We start from the raw sequence: 21,053 nt of genomic DNA on the forward strand, positions 1-21,053 counted from the left end.
GTGAAGTGCAGCTGCGAAGAACGCTACGGCAAGCAATGAGGTGCGTTTAATGTCACTCTGTTAATTTGAGCGTCCATAAATTGAATGTCTCATTTTTTCTTACTTTATTATTGCTAATTTATTGGAGAATTAGGCCTTTTAATCAAGATAGATTTTATGTTGTTGGTGGTAAAGATCTGGATGGATATTTTACTTTATTCTGTATTTCTATTTTTCAGTTTGACTTTTCAAGACTTGGTGAATTGCCTTTTTCTACTTTTTGTTTAGTTTTGTTAAAATTAGCAGCAGTGAGAAGTGTTGTTGTCGGTCTTGAATATATTTGATGTAGCCCATACTGTTAAGGTAAGTGTCATGTTTTTAGTTGTTAGTCTGATGAAGAATCTTTTATTTTTCTCCAAAAGTTGATTGTGTTTATCTGGACATAGTGTTTTTCAGTTCCAGCTGAATGCAGGTTTCCCCAGTCTTATACGTGTCAGGAGCATCAGCACAGCTGAAATGCATTTTTCCTAAGCACCGCGTGTCTGTGGCTTTTAAACCCCAAAACACGCGCTAACAAAAATCGGTCCACCCCAAGGATGGGGTCCCAACCCGAGTCCTTTTTTTTTTTTTTTTTTTTTTTTTTTTTTTTTCTTAAATGACATCAGAAACAGCAGTATGCGACATTACGTGATGGCAGAGCTTCAGTTCATCCTTTGTCATTTTTTTTTTTTTTTTTTTTTTTTTTTTTTTTTTTTTTTTAATAAATAGGACAGGGGGAATGAATGAGAGAAAGAGAGGGAGAGAAAGAGAGAAAACCAAAGGGGAGAAGAGACGGTGAGAAGGGGGGGGAAGAGAGAGAAAAAAAAAAAAGAAAAACAAAAAAAAAACCTCCTGGGTCACCTGTATGGAGAAAGAAAAAACAAACAAAAAACAAACAAACAGAGGAGACAGCAAACAACAAAGAGCAACATAATAATAAAGAAAACAAAGCACCATCACAATAAACTAGCTAGTCATAGATATCAATAGTTACTAAATAATAAACGATATTGTGCAGCACGCAAGATAGACAGCGCACAATGTGCTTTGAGGCAGCAGCCAAGAAAGCTGTAGTCCGCGTCTGTGAATACCCGTGTGTACACCTGTGTGCATACCTGTGTGGATCAGCATGCTTGCATTCCAAAGGTTTCTCCATGTAACGATCTGCTAGGGAGTGTGGGGAGCCACAGCCCCGTCCTCCAGGGCATGAAGCAGGTATGGAGGAGATCAAGACTCCAGACATCCAGAGGCCCCCAGAACACAAGAGACCAAGGAAGACCAACAGAGGGGCAGCCGCGCCACTGTCCCAGTAAGAGCTGAGGAGAGTCCCAGATGAGGGCTCACTCAGAAGCCGCGGAGCAGAAGCCAGGGGGAGTTGCAGTGACGCGCCCGTGAGCTCCGCCGGCAGCCAGCTGTGCCTGAGTGACCGAGCCCCAGGCCGAGAGGCCGGGGCCACCCCACCTCCGGAGTGGCCCGAGCGAGCCCCAGGCTCCAGGCCCCGATAAGCAGCCGCCAAGGAGTGAGCCGGTGTGTACCCAGACGCCCACCCCCAGACACAAAGAACCACCAACGCACCGACACCTGAGGGAGTCCGCCACTGGCAGGGGAAGTGGTGGTGGGTGGAGATAGGCCTCCAAACCTTGGAGGGCCTGAGATGTCCCCAGAGAGGTGGCGTCTGATACCCAACCTGACATATAGACACAGATATACAGGCACGCACAGACACAAACATCCATTCCCACCCTCATGCTCTCATAGGCACTTACTCCACACTCAACCAACATGGAGACAGACATAAAGAGACGCTGTACACACAATCACACTCCCCAAGCGTACTCTACAAACCGGGTCTAGGTACCCTTGCCCCTGGAGGGGGGAATTGCACCCAGACCCAGGTGGTGTTACCCTTTTCCCTGCGGTGGGGAGAGGCAGACCACCCCGACTCCGCAGCAGCAGGGAGGCCCCACACCCCAGACCGCAGTCGGACGGCCAACTCCTCCTCCTAGCCCCCCCGCTCCAGCAGGCCGCAGAGAATGGGGGTGGGAGAAGACTCCAAACCTCCCTCCACCCGCTCATTGTAGTGTTGATGCATATGTGTTCTAAGGTGCAATTAAAACCCAGGAGGGCATGGAGCTACCTGCCAAGGAGCAGCAGGTAGGCGCATAGTCCCTCCTGCTAGCCCTCAATGACTAAGTGTATTTAAAATTGAGAGGTGGGCAACGACGTCAGGGGTGAGGTATACACCCTGATGGTAATTTGGACTCCGTGATTGTGCCCACCCCCAAGATCCTATATGTATGTGTAATGAGAGTGTGAATAATGTGAATGTCTAAGTTGTGGGATAAAATTGAGGCAGAGGCAGCCAGAAGGGGACAGAGGGGGGGGTAGCCTCCTCTGCACCCTGGTGACATACCCCTACTCCAAGGCCCTGCATGTGTGGGTGGTTGTGGAGGAGCGGGAAGAGGGAGGCAGCTGGAGATGGGGAGGGAAGGAAGGGAGGGGCAGGTAACCCCTCCCTGGGGCCAGCTCCCCCGCTGACCCCAGTAGGCACTCCCACCCTCCGCGACCCGCCAGGGAAAGGGGGCCCAGGCCCATCAGACCGGGGCCCAGTGCAGTAGCGCCCCCCGGCTCCACAGAGCCCTGGACAGTCCACCCAACCCCACCACAGAGAAAACTGCACCCACCCCACCATCCATTCATCTTCCAGAATACATGAGACAATAGACGCCCAGGCTGAGATCTTCCTCCACCTCTCCTGTGTCTCCCCCTCCTGCAGAGAGTTCCTGAGGAGAGGAAAGCTCCTGCAAGGTGTGACAATCTCCCCCACCAGTTGAAGAGCCCCCCAGGCGGCTCGACGCACCGGCGGCACCCCGCGCCAGGGATGGGCCCCCATGCACCCACCCGCCCACAACCCCGGCGACACACAAACCAGGACCCAAGGCCCCGAGGCCCGGCCCGGGCCCCAGCCCAGAGACGGAGCACCCCCAGAACCTCACGCCCATCCCGGACCCACCCAGGGGCAGCCAGGCTACCAGGTCAGTAACCCACGTCCGTCAGCACAGACCCTCCCCTAGCCCCGCTGCACGCAGCCACGAGGAAACAGTCACCCGAGAGCCAAAAGAGCCCCCACCCGGACATGACCGCTACCCCGGTCATGTTAGAAACATTTATTTTCCTTTAATTGGACTTTGGTTAAGTTAAATCCGATGTATTAACCGACCTTTGAGGTGAAGTGCAGCTGCGAAGAACGCTACGGCAAGCAATGAGGTGCGTTTAATGTCACTCTGTTAATTTGAGCGTCCATAAATTGAATGTCTCATTTTTTCTTACTTTATTATTGCTAATTTATTGGAGAATTAGGCCTTTTAATCAAGATAGATTTTATGTTGTTGGTGGTAAAGATCTGGATGGATATTTTACTTTATTCTGTATTTCTATTTTTCAGTTTGACTTTTCAAGACTTGGTGAATTGCCTTTTTCTACTTTTTGTTTAGTTTTGTTAAAATTAGCAGCAGTGAGAAGTGTTGTTGTCGGTCTTGAATATATTTGATGTAGCCCATACTGTTAAGGTAAGTGTCATGTTTTTAGTTGTTAGTCTGATGAAGAATCTTTTATTTTTCTCCAAAAGTTGATTGTGTTTATCTGGACATAGTGTTTTTCAGTTCCAGCTGAATGCAGGTTTCCCCAGTCTTATACGTGTCAGGAGCATCAGCACAGCTGAAATGCATTTTTCCTAAGCACCGCGTCTCTGTGGCTTTTAAACCCCAAAACACGCGCTAACAAAAATCGGTCCACCCCAAGGATGGGGTCCCAACCCGAGTCCTAAACGTTGTCCTGCCCCTCCCCTGTGGTCTCCACCCTCCATGTGGGAGGTGTGGCGTTGCAGTGAACATGGAGCTGGTCAGCCCTGATTACCCTCAGAACTACACCACCTGCTGCTTCTTCAGGTCGAGTGGGTGGAGTCAGGGGCACGACCTGAGTCTCGCTGAAATACATGGCTGTAAGCCCGCTCCCTCCTGTTCACGTGAGTCCAGCGTGGGTCCGTCACACCTACAGACTTTTAAAGGTGGAAGTGGCCACGCCCCCAAACCAGTTCAGCAGTAAAGTGTGAGCAGACGGAGCTGTTACCAGGATGTAAAGAGGATATGCCCTTTCACAGTTAAAGCCTCAGAAATAAAAACATGACCTGATCTTAAATTTTAAAGACAAAATGTGCCCTGGGGTAGGGTTAGATAATGTGAGTTAATCTCTAGTGAATACCTCTTTGTTACTTGCAGAGCATCACTGGTGAGTTAAGTAGTCATTCAGGAGGTAAATGCAGTTTATTGAAAGATGATAGGGAAAAGTTATTATATATATATATATATATATATATACATATATAGATGTATATATATATATATATATATATATATATATATATATATACATCTATATATATATATATATATATATATATATATATATATATATATATATATATATATATATATATATATATATATATATATATATATATATATGTATATATAGATGTATATATATAGAGATCATAAGATGATCTCACTGATCACTGATCAGTGAGATGCTTGGCTACAAGTTGAACAGCCACAAGGGGCAGTACCCTCCATGGAGAAGGAGGCTAGAGGGCAAGATCAAAGTAGCACGGAGGGAGGTTAGCCAACTAACGGAGTTGCAGAAAGGTGCGACAAAGAAGGTGCATAAGAAATACAGCAAGCTGTCCATACCTGAGGCCTTGGAAACTGCCAAGCAAAGACTCATAGCCTTGGCCAGCCGCTTGAGGAGGTACACCAGAGAGATAGAAGGCAGAATAAGAATAAACCAGCTGTTCTCCACAGAACCAGCAAAGGTGTACTCTCAGTGGCAAGGGAACAATAATAATAAGAGAACAGCACCACTAAGGCTGGAGACGGAGCAATACTGGAAGAGCATATGGGAGAAGGACGCAACCCATAACGGCAATGCTCAGTGGCTAGTGGATCTGAGGGCAGACCACAGCGACCTCCCTGAACAGGGTCCAGTAACCATCACAGTGGCAGATATCCAAGAAAGGGTCTCCAGTATAAAGAGTTGGACAGCACCAGGGCCCGACATGGTTCACGCCTACTGGCTAAAGAAGCTGACTGCACTCCACGAGCGTCTGGCAGCACAAATGAACCAGCTGCTAGTTAACAAGAGACACCCGGAATGGCTAACCGAAGGTCGGACGGTCCTGATCCCCAAGGACCCCAAGAAGGGACCGGTCCCCTCCAACTACCGACCAATAACCTGCCTCAGTACTACATGGAAGCTCCTGTCAGGCATCATATCGGCTAAGATGAACAGGCACATGGGTCAATACATGAGCGGGACACAGAAAGGGATTGGCAAGAATACCAGAGGCACAAAACACCAGCTACTGGTAGACAGAACAGTTAGCCGAGACTGCAAGACCAGACTGACCAACCTGTGCACTGCCTGGATTGATTACAAGAAGGCCTATGACTCAATGCCCCACAGCTGGATACTGGAATGCCTAGAATTGTACAAGATCAATGGGACCCTAAGAGCCTTCATCAGGAACTCAATGGGGATGTGGCGTACAACATTAGAGGCCAACTCCAAGCCTATAGCACAAGTCACCATCAAGTGCGGGATCCCGCAGGTGAATGGGAACCATGAAGAGGCCGCTAGAAAAGCTGCAACCACCAAGTACCTGCAGAGGGTCAGGCAAGTCCTGAGGAGTCAGCTGAATGGTAAGAACAAGATCCGGGCCATCAACACGTACGCCCTGCCCGTGATCAGGTACCCTGCTGGGGTAATAGGCTGGCCAAAGGAGGAGATAGAAGCCACTGACATAAAGACAAGAAAGCTCCTTACCATGCATGGAGGGTTTCACCCCAAGTCCAGCACCCTGAAGCTGTACGCTAAGCGGAAGGAAGGGGGCCGGGGACTGGTGAGTGTCAGCACCACAGTCCAGGATGAGACAACAAACATCCAAGAATACATTGGGAAGATGGCCCCAACTGACCGAGTGCTCAGTGAATACCTCAGGCAGCAGAAACCCAAGAAAGAGGAGGGAGACGAGGAACCATCATGGAAGGACAGGCCCCTGCACGGTATGTACCACCGGCAGATAGAGGAGGTGGCTGATATCCAGAAATCCTACCAGTGGCTGGACAAAGCTGGACTGAAAGACAGCACAGAGGCACTAATCATGGCAGCACAAGAACAAGCTCTGAGCACAAGATCCATAGAGGCTGGGGTCTATCACACCAGGCAAGACCCCAGGTGCAGGCTGTGTAAAGATGCCCCAGAGACAATCCAGCACATAACAGCAGGGTGCAAGATGCTAGCAGGCAAGGCATACATGGAACGCCATAACCAAGTGGCCGGCATAGTGTACAGGAACATCTGTGCCGAGTATAACCTGGAAGTCCCGAGGTCAAAATGGGAGATGCCCCCAAGGGTGGTGGAGAATGACCGAGCTAAGATCCTGTGGGACTTCCAGATACAGACGGACAAAATGGTGGTGGCTAACCAACCGGACATAGTGGTGGTAGACAAACAGAAGAAGATGGCCGTAGTGATCGATGTATCGGTTCCGAATGACAGCAATATCAGGAAAAAGGAACACGAGAAGCTGGAGAAATACCAAGGGCTCAGAGAAGAGCTCGAGAGGATGTGGAGGGTGAAGGTAACGGTGGTCCCCGTGGTAATCGGAGCACTAGGTGCGGTGACTCCCAAGCTAGGCGAGTGGCTCCAGCAGATCCCGGGAATAACATCGGAGATCTCTGTCCAGAAGAGCGCAGTCCTGGGAACAGCTAAGATACTGCGCAGGGCCCTCAAGCTCCCAGGCCTCTGGTAGAGGACCCGAGCATGAAGGATAAACCGCCCGCAGGGGCGTGCTGAGTGTTTTTTTTTTAAATTATTATTATTATTATTATTATTATTATATATATTATACATGCCCGATTGCTTAAGTTTCCCATTGAGTCCCCCGTCCTGAAAGTCTTAGCTCTGTTGCCTAATTTTCTTCTCATTTGCTTCTTTCTTACTTGGTACTTAGATATTTAATGGTAGTTGTTGTACATAAACCTTGGAAAGCTGGCAGACTCGAGCGCAGTGGTGGCAAGAATGTGGCAAACTTTGTGTTGCAAAAAATGTTCTTGGATGTCTTCTGGTGGCCTTGCATATTAGTGCCTGACTCTTGTAGATATAGCTTAAAACCTGATTACAATGTATTATTTGGCATAGCCTGCGTTAGTATTCTGTAATCTGCATTTATTTTTATTTTGCATTTTCTTTTATTGTGCATTCTTTTTTTCTGTCTGTTATTGCAGTCTATCTAGCTGTTATACAACGAGCATTCATTTCCAGGTTTATTTATCACTCATTTATCCCTAATGTGTATCTGCGGCTATGTGGTTTTAAAGAATTGGGAGGGAGGTTGGTCGGTAGGTTTTTCGCTCATAGCATCCAGATGTGGAATCTGGTTTGGGTCTCACAGCCTGCCTGCTTCTTCTGCTGAGGAAGCAGGAATCCAGGGCATATTACCAGTATTACCCACAGTATTCCTGAAGGGCTTGTTGGCCTAATTAATTCAGAAAGGTTTAATGGGAAGTGTTCAGTTGGTAACTCAAATGAACAAAACCGCTTATATCCTTTTTTATGCACTTGGATATGATATGGAGGTGATGGTCTGCTATCATTGTTGAAGACCATTGACTGCTGTATTTTTTTCACTATATCCTTTGTTTTGGCTGTAACTGTTCATTATTTCATGAATTTTCTGCTGAATCATTTCATCATGTGCCCATCACACCCAATGTGCCCTTTCACAGTTAAAGCCTCATCTTAAATTTTAAAGATAAAATAAAGTTTAAAGACGACGATGAGCACGTGACTCACCTGTGACAGGTAAATATATACACCTGAAAGGTGCTACTGACCTGGCTCTGCCCACGAGGGAAGACTCTGATGTCACCTCTGACCCTGAGTGCTCTTTGAAGCCCCTCCCACTGAGCATCAGCCAATCCCAGCAGAGCACGAACCAGAGCAGCTGAGAACCAGACGTGAGCCTCACCTGTCCCGTCATCGATCACCAGCCTGATCGAAGAGCAGAGCGACATGGTTTGATCATGTGACTGTCACCTGACTCATCCAGGTGATTAACATGTATCAGCAGGTGAGCTCAACAGGAAGCTGCTCTTACTTTGCTTTGGACTGAAACACTGACGAGGTCGAGTGACACTGAGAGCTGCTGCAGCCCTGAGAGAGAGAGAGCAACAGGTAAACACACACACCTGAAATCGTGAGCAGTTTCCTCCAAAATGACACTTTACTTACGTGCACCAACACTAACACACCACCAACACGCTAACAACACATGAAGCACTCTGAGTACTTTCACTGCACCCGAGAAACTACAACTAAACACATCCTGTACACACTGTGTGTATTTTATGCAGTACCTGTGTGTACACGCTGCCACACAGCGAGCAGCTCCACTGCAGTTGCAGGAACAGGAAACACACCACGTGACCTTTGACCTGTCCCACAGTGCACCTCTGCTTGCTGCTCAGAGCCCCCTCACCCAGGTGCATGATGGGAGCAGGAGGAGGAGGCTGGGCCGAGCTGATAGAAACCAAACAAACAAATAAACAACAGCACGACAAACACGTGAACCAGACTTTACCAGTAAACTTACCTGGTGTCTCCCAGGGAGACCACAGTTATGGAGCTGACAGGTAAGTACGTGCAGTACACACTTCCTGTCCTGAAACACACACACAGGTAAACCGCACAGGTACGTAACCATCGGCGTAACTTTGTATTGAACATTGGGGGGTCAAGATCTCTGTCTAAATAAATAAATAAATCTGGGTACATTCCCAGATGATTAAACATTATACATGCTTGCTTTTGGCAGTATCATCAAAAGTCATACCTGAAACGAGTAAAGAAAATCAACAGCCTATTAATGCAAGATAATTCATAACTTTATTGGGGGTTACATTGGTTGGAAATGAGTCCAAATAAAGAGTCCAAACATTTATAAGCCTGTCTATGTGTGTCTCACCTGGACAGCCTGCTCTGGAAACCAGACAACAGCAGAGTGTTACCCGGCAACAGGCCAGGTGGGTAGGGGGTGTGGTGTGGCTTACTCTTTTTAATCTTAAACCTTCTTCTGACGAGGTTGACATCCTTATTAATTCTTTTAATGTACACTGTCTTGCCATTCTTAATCAAGTTGCTCCTTTCAAAACTAGTCATTGCACTGTTAGTTCCTGCACACCATGCTTAAATAATCAAACCCGTGGTCTTCGACGCTCCTGTCGAAAAGCAGAGCGTCTCTGGAAGTCCAATGGGCTGGTTGTCCATCGAGAACACTTCAAAGAACTTCTTCACTTATATAATGAGTCAGTTAAAGAGGCCAGATCCTCTTACTTCAATAATCTCATAAATCATCATAAAAATAATCCAAGAATTCTATTTGATACTATCAACAGTATTGTTTCTCCTCCAACTCAGCATGCTGTGTTACTTTCTGCCGAAGACTGTAGCACTTTCCTCAATTACTTTGTAAATAAGGTGATGGACTTGAGATCCAAAATCTCCTCAAGTGCCTCCCCTTATGAAGATGCCCCTTGTTGTCCCGGGTCATTTACTTATTTTTCTCCAATCACACTCAATGACTTAATTGCATCAATAGGTAAAATGAAATCATGAACATGCTCCTTAGATATATTACCTCCCTCTGTCCTGTCTGGGACTCTCACCAGCATTGGTCCCACACTACTATCCATCATCAACAATTCACTGAGGCAAAGCTGTGTCCCGTCCTATTTTAAACATGCTGAGGTAACCCCCCTGTTAAAAAAACAGAATCTAGATCCTACCTCCCCTAGTAGTTATCGTCCTATTTCAAGATTGCCATTTATAAGTAAATTACTAGAAAAGATTGTAGAAAATCAGTTCAGGTCCTTTCTATGCCGATTGCAGATTTTTGACCCTTTTCAGTCTGGCTTTCAAAAGCAGCACTCTACGGAGACCGCTCTCTTAAGGGTCTATAATGATCTACTAATGGCATCTGATGCAGGAAATTGTTCCGTGATCATTTTGCTAGATCTTAGCGCAGCCTTCGATACCATCAACCACAAAATCCCACTCAACAGGCTGACCACTCAAATCCAGTTTTGAGTTCCCTCCCCAGACGCCTTAACGCCCACTCACATCCTGGACTATCTGACCTCAGGAATTTGCATGATAAGGTGGAGCCAGGTTTCACAATGAGCTCACCCGAAACCCTGGCTGATTTGGACCCACAACCATTTTCACACCTTGGCTCAGGTGATTAGAGGATCATCAGGGGGTCCTTTTGTCCCTCTTTAGGGGGATACTCCCACTGGGTTTAAATCTGGGACTCTCCGCCATTTGACCTTAGAATTGAAGAAGCTTCTCGGATGAGAGGTGAAACGTCTTCAAGAAACTTAAAGAAGTCCAGACACTTTTCTTTGCAAGCTCCTTTGACTACGATGACCTGGATGACTGAGAACCTTCACAGACATATGACCTGTGGATCATTTGAGTGACTTTCTGCTAAACAAGAGTAACTTTGTATGTTTGATTTGGCAGAGTGTTATCAATATGAAGGAAAAATTCCTTTTTACAGGATGAAACCTCCAGCAGAGGTAGGTTCATACCACAGTCCAGAATCCATCTACTCTTCAATGAAGCCTCATCAGAAATGGTCTGGGTGGAAGAGTGACTATCAAGAAGCTATTAAGTCATAAAACTTGAAAAAAAAGGCTATGGTATGTTGAATTACACAATAACTTCACTGAAAATCAATGGAAACATGTCTGAGTGATGAATCTAAATTTGATACGTTGGGGCTAAACCATCGTCAGGATGTACAGAAACCAGGACAGAGGTCCAACAATGCAAATATACAGCCATCTGAAAAACACAGTGGAGGTTCATTCATGGTTTGGGCTGCATTTCAGATGGATTGTTTTATTTTGCAAAGTAATTTATTGAGTTTTCTCTAATCTGCATTTTCTTTGTTCAGTTGCTGCTCTCCGTGTTACTAACTACATTTAATATAAACTTTTTACTGCAGACTTTCTGGCTGTGGACTCTCAGGGATTCACTATGAATTGTTGGCCTCAGCTTTGAAGTCAAACCCCTCCCACCTAAGAAAACTGGACTTAAGTGAGAATTATTTGCAAGATTTCAGCTTGAAGCTTCTATCTGGTGGACTAAAGAGTCCACATTGTAGACTAGAGAGTCTGAAGTTAGTATAGCAGTTCTTTCATGGTGAATGCCGTATATGTTTTTGTATTTTAATGTAATGGCTTCAAATGTACAATAATGTCTTGTTCCTGCACATCTTTTCATTTTATATTTGTCCTTTATCTACAGACTTCAGAAATGCAAACTGTCAGAGAGTTCCTGTGTGATTCTGGCATTGGCTCTAAAATCCAACTCATCCTATTTGAAGGAGCTGGATTTGAGTTTTAACTCTCTGCAAGATGCTGGAATGAAACGACTGTTAGCTGAACTGGAGAACTCAGAATGCCATCTTGAAATTTTGAGGTCAGGCAGCATTGTTCAGTTGTGATAGCTCATTAGCATTATTGCTTTGGTGATGATTACATATATTTGACATAAAAAAAATACTTATATATCTACTAATATTTTTTCAAAATTCTATTTGTGCAAGTGTTAATTTGGACAGTTTTAGTTGTAATCTTTTCACAAAAACATCACTTAGCTTTAGTCATAAAAGGCATAAGCCTTTAGGCATCACAATTATTTTAGTTTTAGTCTAGTGTTGACTAATGTAAAGGTCTGATTCTTTTTGACATGAAGTTGTGATTAAATATTTTCTCTCCAGAACATTTTTATCATGTTTTTATTTGTCCATTTTACTTACATTATTCTTATTCACTTGTATTTTAGTTTTCATGAGACAAAAAAAATAAATAAACATAAAATCAACACTAGTTTTATGATAGGATTTTGTGTACCACATAAAATGGTTAAAATGTAGATTCTAAATGTTGTGATGGACAAATATAACCACTACCTACTGAGGTATTTTTAATAACTTCATTTTTAATTGCAGGCTGAAAGGCTGTATGTTGATTGAGACCAGTCGCTATCTAATCTCATTTCTAATGTCTCGTCTGAGAGAGCTGGACCTGAGTGGCAAAAATTTGCATGATTCTGGCATGGAGCATCTGTCTTGTGGACTGGAGAATCCAAAGTGTAAACTAGTGACTCTCAGGTTAAACAGAACTTTATTTAAGATTATATTGCTACAGACTGATTTGGACAAAATCCCAATGTGTCATTCATATATATTGTAATTAATGACGAATGTGTTGTTTTCAGATTGAGCTCATGTAAGTTGTCAGAGATGAGCTGTGATTCTCTAGCCTTGGCTCTGATGTCTAACCCCTCCCATCTGAGAGAGCTGGACCTGAGTAAAAACAAGATACAGGATTCAGGAGTGAAGTGGCTTTCCACTGCCCTAGAATCATTGTGTTGTAAACTGGATACTCTAAGGTACTGAAGTCATATTTACTGCACCTTTTAGTCTTGCTAAAGTCCACTGTATGGCTTTCAGGTCTGTTCCATAAGCATCAACATGTGCTGAATGGTAATCGGACGTTTGTTTATTTTTTCATCCACCACATGTATTTACAAGGAGCTTTGTTTTATATTCTAAAACCAAGGGATATTCAACTGAAACACTAAACGTGCTATTATTCTTTCAATTACAGGGCTCGCAAAATTTCAAAATCCCTGGTAGCCCTTCGGGCAGGCACTCTTCAGTTTTTGGTAGCCCAAAATAAATTTGAGTATCCAGAATTTAAAAAAAAAGGACAATTTTTTGATTGATGTTTTGTTTCCTTTACAATATTATACTTTCATGTATAATATTGTAAAGGAAACAAAACATCAATTTAAAAATATTTAAAACACAAATTACTACAACAAATTACAATCATCAACTCAAATATTTGGTTCTAATTGAACAGAAATTTCTATGAACTTGCAAGAACTGTGTAGAACATAAATCAGTCTTCAGTAAGAGGCAAGTGGAACCAAGATCTAGGACATTTGCTTTTTGAAGTTTGCAAAGACTGCTAAATCTTGCCAATGGTAGTTCACTCTTTGCAACATAGTACGCTGTTCTAAACAGCTTTTCAGGACTTCTTGTCATGCTTGGTTTATTTTTAGTATGTGTTTTGCAATTGGTGTTTGCTCTGGGAAAGATACTGCAGACTGAGCAATAATGCATTTCTTGCCTTTCTCATGGGTTCTGATGGGGTCGTTTTTAAAATGACTGGTCCCAGTAACAAAGGCGCTTGTCGACTCAGAAATCAAGGGAAACTCACAACACACCCTCAGGGGCGGATCTAGAGAAATTTTCTTAGGGTGGCATGAGGGTGGCAAAGAAATCAATGGAGTGGCAAAATCAAAGCCTTTATTTTCCCCCAAAACACATATGCAGTTGGTTACATATGGTTAAAATGATTCAAATGCAGTAAGTATACACGTTTTTCATATACATCCCATGCTACAGACAATAATTAAGTTATAGACTATATATAGTCTATAACTTAATTATTGGGTTTAGGTCAGGTGACTATGGAGGCCAGAACATCTTGCTCAGCACTCCATCACTCTCCTTCTTGGTCAAATAGCCCTTACAAAGCCTGGAGGTGTGTTTGGGGTCATTGTACTGTTGGAAAATCAATGATGGCATGTTGTTGCAGGATGCTGTGGTAGCCATGCTGGTTCAGTGTGCCTTTAGTTTTGAATAAATCCCAATCAGTGACTCCTTTAAAGCACCCCCACAACATCACAACTCCTCCTCCGTGCTTCACAGTGGGAACCATGTAAAGACCATCTATTTACATTTTCTGTCAAAGACAAAATGTGGAACCACAGATCTAACATTTGGACTCATCAGTCCAAAGCACAGATTTCCACTGGTCTAATGTCTATTTCTTGTGTTTCTTGGCAGAAACATATCTCTTCTGCTTGTTGCTTTTCCTTAGTTGTGGTTTCTTAGCAGTTATTTGACCATAAAGTCCTGATTCACAGAGTCTCCTTTGAACAGCTGATGTAGGGACGTGTCTGCTACTGGAACTCTGGGTGGCATTTATCTGGGCTCTAATCTGAGGTTCTGTTAACTTGTAATTTCTGACTCAGATGAATTTATCCTCAGCAGCAAAGGTGACTCTTGCTGTGGTGTTACAATCTGCCACAGCTGATTATTTTTCTGCCTACCATTATATCATTTATTAAAAAATATTGGATGGTCCTCCTTAGCTAACATCAGAGAGCAGAATTATATCAAATTTATTTACAAGCTCTATTGGAAGGATTGCCTCACTATCTCTCTCATAAGATTTACCATGTAATTGTAATTTTCAATCACAGGACATTTTAACGTTAGCTTGACCTCTTCTAAAAAGATTCATTGTAGAATTTTAAAAGTCTACATGTTTTTCTTTCATGCATTTGTTTGACATTTTGTTTGTATTTCTGTGTTGTTAAATGAATAATTGAATTATTTTTAAGCGTACATTTGAGAATCCACAGGTCAGATTGTTTGCTACATACTCGGGTTGAGCTGCTTCTTTAGAGCTAGATAAAGAAATCTGTCTTTTGCTCAAACATCAGACATCTGTGAATTCTTTTCTTCTTTTTTTTGCCATGAATTATTTTCTATTCTTTCAGACTGTCTGTCTGTCAGATTACGCCCAAAGGCTGTGATTATCTGGCCTCAGCTCTCAAATCCAATCCTTACCACCTGAGGTACCTGGACCTGAGTCACAACAATCCCCTATGGGATTCAGGAGTGAAGCAGCTGTGTGATTTCCTGGAGAGTCCAAACTGTAGACTGGAAATTCTCAGGTTAGATTGCACATTCATAAATTATTAAACCATGTGTAGAGATTAAGGGTAGTTCTGACAGTTTGCATTATACTGAGTTATTTTCAAAGCCTGTTCTATATTCATGTCAAGCCCATTAATTACTTGTAGTTGTATTGCACTAACCTTAAATCACAAGTAATCAATGATTAGCGTGTTACACTAATTACTTTTTTATTAAGCCTGACTGTTTATAATTCTTTTTCCAGACTCAGTTTCTGCAGTTTGTCAAACCTCAGCTGTTCTTTCTTGGCTTCAGCTCTGAAATCCAACCCCTCCCATCTAAGAGAGTTGGATGTGACTCTAAACAATCATCTGGGAGACACTGGAGTAAGCCAATTGTCCAGTCTGTTGGAGAGTCCAGAATATAGACTGGAGACTCTAAGGTGAATGAGTCAGTCTGTCATGATTAAAATATACTTTACTATAAATTGCTTCCCAGTTTCAAATTTATTAACTTTGTGATAAAAATGTCCTTGAATCTCTATGAGTGATAGAGACAACAAGAATACATAGTTTCCTTAGGAATTATTAAACTATTCGGATTCTGAAGGGGAAGTAAAAGTTAGGCAAAGGAGAGGCAGGCGAGGCTTTATTGACAAAATCACCTGGACAACAAATTTGGAAATATCTCTTTACTCTTCAGAGTCTACATTAGATAAGTAAATGGCAACTGGACTGTTTCTACTCTACTCAAACATTTGGCGCACTCAGAGTTAGGGTTATTAATTGCTCTATATAAATCCTGCACCTCCTTAGCCTAGTGGTTTTTCTACAGTATGTCAAAATAGTGACTAGTGATTTTACTGGATTTTCACTCTGCGCAAGCGAAAACAGGAAAAAAAAGAGAACAGGGAAGCTAGTGTACAGACACTGTGGCTGAAATGCTTAAAGTACTCAGAGTAAATCTAAATGTAATGTTATCCTTGAAAATTCTCAGGATATCATAGCAGAACTCTGCAGTAGCAGATGGATCCTGATGAGTTATGGCCACAAAACAAATAACTCTTGTCTGGACCTGATGTGCTGCTTCAGGCTTGGAAATGACGGGTTCTCGCCGTAAAAGCATGCTGATTTTCTCTGGGTTGTAGTCAGTGACCAGGCATTTCTAATTCTCTGTTGTTCTGTTCAGGGTGAAGTAAGACTCTTGAAAGATGGAGAGGAAGACAAAGTGACCGAACGGAAGAAAGCAGTTTGATTCTACAAAGGCTTTTTTGACAAACTCAACCAATGTGTCTTTAGCTATTCAATTGAATTCAGTTTTATTTACAGAGTGCCAAGTCACAGCAACTCTAGCTTCAAGGTACTTTACATTGTAAGGTAGACCCTACAACAGGTGTTCCTGAGGTTTTAGATATTACCCTGGGTCAACACACCTTAATCAAATGATTAGTTCATTAAGACATGTTGAGGAGGTAATTTAGCCATTTAAATCAGCTGTGTTGGATCAAGGACAGATCTTAAACCTGCAGGAAACCAGCACTTGAGGCCTGGAGAGGATACTCCTTGCCTAGAATAATATAATCTAATCTTAAAAGTAGATATAGTGTCTGTCTCCCAAATCCAAACTGGAAGCCGGTTCCACAGAAGAAGGGCCTGAAAACTGAAGGCTCTCCCCCTCATTCTACTTTTAAATAGTCTAGGAACAACAAGTAAGCCTGCAGTGTTACGATGGTACCATAAGGCCATGCAGATAAGATGGGGCCTGATTATTTTAAGACCTTGTATGTGAGGAGCAGGATTTTGAATTCTGGATTCAACAGATCTAACTCTTCAAATAAGCCATTCCTCTGCTGATGATCTCTTAGTTGTTTGATGACTAGTCTTTCAAGGATTGTTGATATGAAAGGAAGGTTGGAGATTGGCCTATAATTAGCTAAGACAGCTGGGTCTAGAGATGCCTTTTTAAGTAAAGGTTTAACTACTCTGAGCAGTCTTGTAGGAATGGGGTCTAAAAGACACATTTATGGTTTGGAGGAAGTAATTACTGAAGTTAACTCAGAAAGATTAATTAAAGAAAAAAACAAAATGAATATTAATGGCACTGAAACTAGCTGTAGATAATGTTACATCTGTGAGATAATTATGGGTATTTTTTTCCTTTAATGGTTAACATTTTATTTGTGAAGAAGTTCATGAAGTCATTACTACAGGGGTCCCCAATCCCAGTCCATGAGGGTCGGTGTCCTTGATCCATCACAGCTGATTTAAAGGGTTAAATTACCTTCTCAACATGTCTTGAATTTCTCCAGAGACCTGGTAATGAACTAATCATGTGATTCAGGTGTGTTGACCCAGGGTGAGATCTCCAGTCTGTCTTTAAACAAGTCAAAAGTTTAAATCCTCAATGTAAAATGTCATTCTTTTGTCTATTCTGCTCTTTTCATTTCCAGTTGTGTGATGAGGTTGATTTAATGCATCCCTGGCAAGAAAACATCTGTTGCCGCTTTAGCGAAAACTTCACTGCTTTTCTTCAAAATGTTCTTCAAATGACCAAGGATTTGCCACTGAAGAAGGTCTACATTACAGGTGCTAATTTCACCTCATACAAATAGTAAATTTTGTGACAATTCATTTGCTCTCTCTTCCAAAGATAATTGATGTACCATAGTGCCATGTCAAGAGCATGTTAATGGGAATTTGCATGCTATCAAAATCTAATGAAGTGCATTTGCATCTGTATGACCTAGGAATTGACTTCAAGGGGGCACTTCTCCTCTTGCCATCCATCTTCAAGGAGAAGATAGAAGATTTCGTCATCCTTGGAGAGGTAAATGCATGATGCAATGCATAGCCAAGTTTCATTCTCGGTGTTTTGTTGGCATGGAGCTGAATTCAGCTGCGGTTCAGCATCACAGCTAAGCTAATGTAGGGGAAACACTGCTGTTAATCCACAGTGCTGCTGTGCTCTTGGGTTTTATTCTGGTGTTTATATAGATAGATAGACCTTTATTGTCCCCTTAGGGAAATTCTTCTTCACAGGCACTGTCACTGTCAGGGGTGATTGCTTTTGCCCTTGAATATTATGTCAAACTTTAGCAGCTTATCAAACACTACCACAACAGTCATTGGTCAAGAAGCTTTTTGTTTGGAGTAGGGGCCATGTTTACAGGTTATCAGAATAGACAGTTTTGTTTTGCAGCAAAAAAAGAAGGTAATTTGAGGAATCTGTTGAAAATCCACTTGGCACATATTGCTTAAACATACTGTATACTAATGTTTTTCTTCCTCTTCTGCAGAATACTCCCACGAGTCCATACCCAACCATTCGAATGAAGGATAAGAGTTGGACAACTGCCCTCTTAAGACAGTGTCGCTGTGTTGTGACAGTTGAAGGAGTGGATGTTTGCTCGTGCCGCTCGCTGGATGAGGCCTACATCTCAGCATTCTCCACCTTCTTCGTGTTCAACATGACCTACCCTGCATACTTCAAGAAAATACTTGTCTTTCTTCAGAACTGCATTGTCAACATAGGAGACGAGGGAGACAAACCCCTGCCAGTAAGTGTCACCAGGGTACTTAACCAACTCTATTAAATATGCCCTCACTCCACAAATGTTCAAAATGTTCAAAAAGGGCATTTACTCTGAGGAAGTTGATTACACATGTTGGGTTAGTACACGCACATGAGCCTCATTTCAGCATCACTTATGGAATAAATGACTGCCAGGCAGCTTTTTCCAAGTATCACTCTTTTCGACACCATGTGTATCACAAACACAAACCCTCTGTTTTGAATAGCCTTGAGGTAGTTGAAGATGGATTTGAAAACCATGCACACAAAGAGGTTGAAGACCCACACACACAGTTCAGACGAGACGCACACAGTTCAGCAGCCCACACTACCTAGTATGGACAGTTTGCTTGATAATTTAGGAGATCATTTATGTAGCTTTATTCTCAAATGTACTGAAAAAAATAACCTTCCACACTCTGTTCAGCAAGACATCGTTGATGATCTTAGTTTTCTTTTGTGTTTTTTTTTAAAGAAAACTACGACTCGTTTATTCGTTATCATTTGGATAAACATGGTTTCCGCCTCAGTGATTGTCCAGAACTTGAGCAGGTTTTGTCTACTTCAGATTTTTTCCAGAAAGCATGTGATTCAATTCGTTCACCATTTATGATAAAAGAACACTGCAAATCAAAAATGAACATGACAGAACCTATCAGTTACACAGTAAGAGACCATTCTGGTGTGAAAATTGGTAGTTATTCGTATGTTCCAATCCCACAGGTATTAAACAAATACTGTCAGGTGGAGGATGTGTGGGAACAAATTGTTCTGGATAACCACAGAAATCAAGATGATGATGTTTTGACTGATTACAAAGATGGCATGTATTTTAAAGACCACTCATTTTTCAAAGACCATCCTCAAGCTCTAAGACTTCATTTTTATGAAGATGAATTTGAAATTGTGAACCCACTTGGTGCAAAACGAAATAAATACAAAATCTGTGCATTTTATTATACTATAGGAAACATAAGTGGAAAACATTGCTCAAAGTTGAGTCACATTCATTTAGCCTTACTGGTTCGCCATTCACATTTAAAAGAGTGTGGGCTTGAAACTATACTTCAGCCCTTGATAACTGACTTGAAGATGCTGTCCACAGAGGGTTTCACTATCTGTGTCGATGAAGTACAGCACACAGTTCATGCTGCTCTTGCTACCATTTCATGCGACAACCTTTCCGCTCATATGATTGGGCGTTTCTCAATGTCTTTCAATACAGGCAGAATATGCCGATTTTGTATGGCCTCGCACTCGGAGATACAACAGCACTTTTGTGAGGACCATTTTGTTATTAGAACAACCAAAGTACATGAGTACCACATAAACTGTGTGGAAAACAACCCAGAGAGTGCTGCTTTGTATGGTGTGTATGGTAACTGTACATTTGATGCACTGCCTTATTTTGATGTGACCCAGTCTCTTCCCCCAGATGTAATGCACGACTTGCTGGAGGGGGTTATTCCTTTGGTAATGAACTTGGTTATTTGTAAAGCTCACAGGGAAAAGCACATCACCATATATGAAATCAATGATGAGCTGAAAAATGTGAAGTTTGGGAGGAATGACAAGCCAAACAGACCAGTGCCACTGGCAGAAAAGATGCTTCGAAATTCTAACATAGTTGGATCAGCCAGTCAAAAATGGTGTCTTTTCAGGCTCTTGCCTTTTTTAATGGCTCACCATGTTCCACCTGGCACTCCATATTGGCATGTGTTCTTATTATGTTCAGAAATCGTAGATCTTGTAATGGCTACAAATGTGAGAGAAGATGAGCTTGCTCATTTAAACCTGCTTATTCAAGAATTTCTTGAAATGACTACAGAAGTCTTTGGAAATGTTTTAACACCCAAGTGTCACTACCTTATTCACTACCCAAGGCTGATTTTGATGTATGGTCCTCTTCGCCCTTTGTGGTGTATGAGATATGAAAGCAAGCATCAATATTTCAAAAATATAGCGAGTAAATGCAAAAACTTTGTAAACATCACTGCAACTCTTAGCAATCGTCATCAAATGAAACAGTGCTGGGAGTTTTCTTCAGATAGGTTGCTTGTTGACTTTGAACATTCACTCAGCACAAGTGTCAGTGTGCCATTTTCATCTCTGCCAGGTGACTTACAGAATGCTCTGGAAATGAACAAAAGTTTTACAGATGTGCATTTTCAGGATAAAGTGCTTCAGCGTGTGTCTGCTATATCTGTCACCAGTGTCAAGTATGAACTTGAGGATGTTTTTGTAGTTGGCCATGTACACACTGAAGCCATACCTATATTCTTTAAAATCAAGTATATTTTGAATGTTGATACTTGTTGGGTATTGTGTGGGAAACTGTTACTTCCTTGCACTTATGGATGTCATTTCCATGCTTACCAAGTGGCAGTTGACAATGACTGGATCCTGTTCAATCCAGGAAATGAATTAGACTTTCAAGCTCTAGACACCTATTTAGTTGATGATAGGCTGTTTGTGTCCTTGAGGTATTCTGTGTGACGTGATTGCAAGCACATTTTCCACTTTGTCTACATATATGACATATATATATTCTGGCTTGATGAAG

The 21,053-nt window shown here is 42.5% G+C and overlaps 3 protein-coding genes across 4 annotated transcripts; 2 read left to right on the forward strand and 1 right to left on the reverse strand.

Annotated features, from left to right (window-relative positions):
* Positions 1 to 7,872: 7,872 nt before the first annotated feature.
* Positions 7,873 to 9,294, reverse strand: LOC120745004 (CST complex subunit CTC1-like). The gene is made up of 5 exons (XM_040049598.1): positions 9,101 to 9,294; positions 8,729 to 8,797; positions 8,493 to 8,655; positions 8,234 to 8,289; positions 7,873 to 8,127 (listed from the first exon to the last, which is right to left on the reverse strand). The coding sequence occupies exons 1-5, from the start codon at positions 9,292 to 9,294 to the stop codon at positions 7,926 to 7,928; spliced, it is 684 nt and encodes a 227-aa protein (XP_039905532.1). The 3' UTR covers positions 7,873 to 7,925.
* Positions 9,295 to 10,596: 1,302 nt separating this feature from the next.
* Positions 10,597 to 16,143, forward strand: LOC120745007 (ribonuclease inhibitor-like). Of its 2 annotated transcripts, none has more exons than XM_040049601.1 (7): positions 10,597 to 11,317; positions 11,446 to 11,619; positions 12,152 to 12,313; positions 12,421 to 12,594; positions 14,782 to 14,958; positions 15,186 to 15,362; positions 16,109 to 16,143. In XM_040049601.1, exons 2-7 carry the CDS (start codon positions 11,564 to 11,566, stop codon positions 16,116 to 16,118), a joined length of 756 nt encoding a protein of 251 aa, XP_039905535.1. In that variant the 5' UTR covers positions 10,597 to 11,317; positions 11,446 to 11,563; the 3' UTR covers positions 16,119 to 16,143. The 2 variants fall into 2 exon arrangements, with proteins under 2 accessions (XP_039905535.1, XP_039905536.1); XM_040049602.1 differs by having other exon boundaries at positions 10,597 to 11,235.
* Positions 16,144 to 17,508: 1,365 nt separating this feature from the next.
* On the forward strand, positions 17,509 to 20,234 carry LOC120745005. Its single transcript, XM_040049599.1, has 3 exons — positions 17,509 to 17,746; positions 18,216 to 20,116; positions 20,226 to 20,234. The coding sequence occupies exons 2-3, from the start codon at positions 19,100 to 19,102 to the stop codon at positions 20,232 to 20,234; spliced, it is 1,026 nt and encodes a 341-aa protein (XP_039905533.1). The 5' UTR covers positions 17,509 to 17,746; positions 18,216 to 19,099.
* Positions 20,235 to 21,053: the final 819 nt, after the last annotated feature.

This window comes from Simochromis diagramma, unplaced genomic scaffold (genome assembly GCF_900408965.1).
Source record: "Simochromis diagramma unplaced genomic scaffold, fSimDia1.1 OVJJ01000616.1, whole genome shotgun sequence".
NCBI lineage: Eukaryota > Metazoa > Chordata > Actinopteri > Cichliformes > Cichlidae > Simochromis > Simochromis diagramma.

What these genes read in the sequence shown, in the direction of transcription:
- LOC120745004 (XM_040049598.1), bottom strand. Translation starts at nt 9,294, where the DNA reads ATGACTAGTTTTGAAAGGAGCAACTTGATTAAGAATGGCAAGACAGTG. An exon ending in TTCCAGAGCAGGCTGTCCAG is followed by an intron (nt 8,798 to 9,100) that starts GTGAGACACACA and finishes TGTGTGTTTCAG; the next exon opens with GACAGGAAGTGTGTACTGCA. An exon ending in GTCTCCCTGGGAGACACCAG is followed by an intron (nt 8,656 to 8,728) that starts GTAAGTTTACTG and finishes GGTTTCTATCAG; the next exon opens with CTCGGCCCAGCCTCCTCCTC.
- LOC120745007 (XM_040049601.1), top strand. Translation starts at nt 11,564, where the DNA reads ATGAAACGACTGTTAGCTGAACTGGAGAACTCAGAATGCCATCTTGAA. An exon ending in TGCCATCTTGAAATTTTGAG is followed by an intron (nt 11,620 to 12,151) that starts GTCAGGCAGCAT and finishes TTTTAATTGCAG; the next exon opens with GCTGAAAGGCTGTATGTTGA. An exon ending in TGTAAACTGGATACTCTAAG is followed by an intron (nt 12,595 to 14,781) that starts GTACTGAAGTCA and finishes CTATTCTTTCAG; the next exon opens with ACTGTCTGTCTGTCAGATTA.
- LOC120745005 (XM_040049599.1), top strand. Translation starts at nt 19,100, where the DNA reads ATGATAAAAGAACACTGCAAATCAAAAATGAACATGACAGAACCTATC.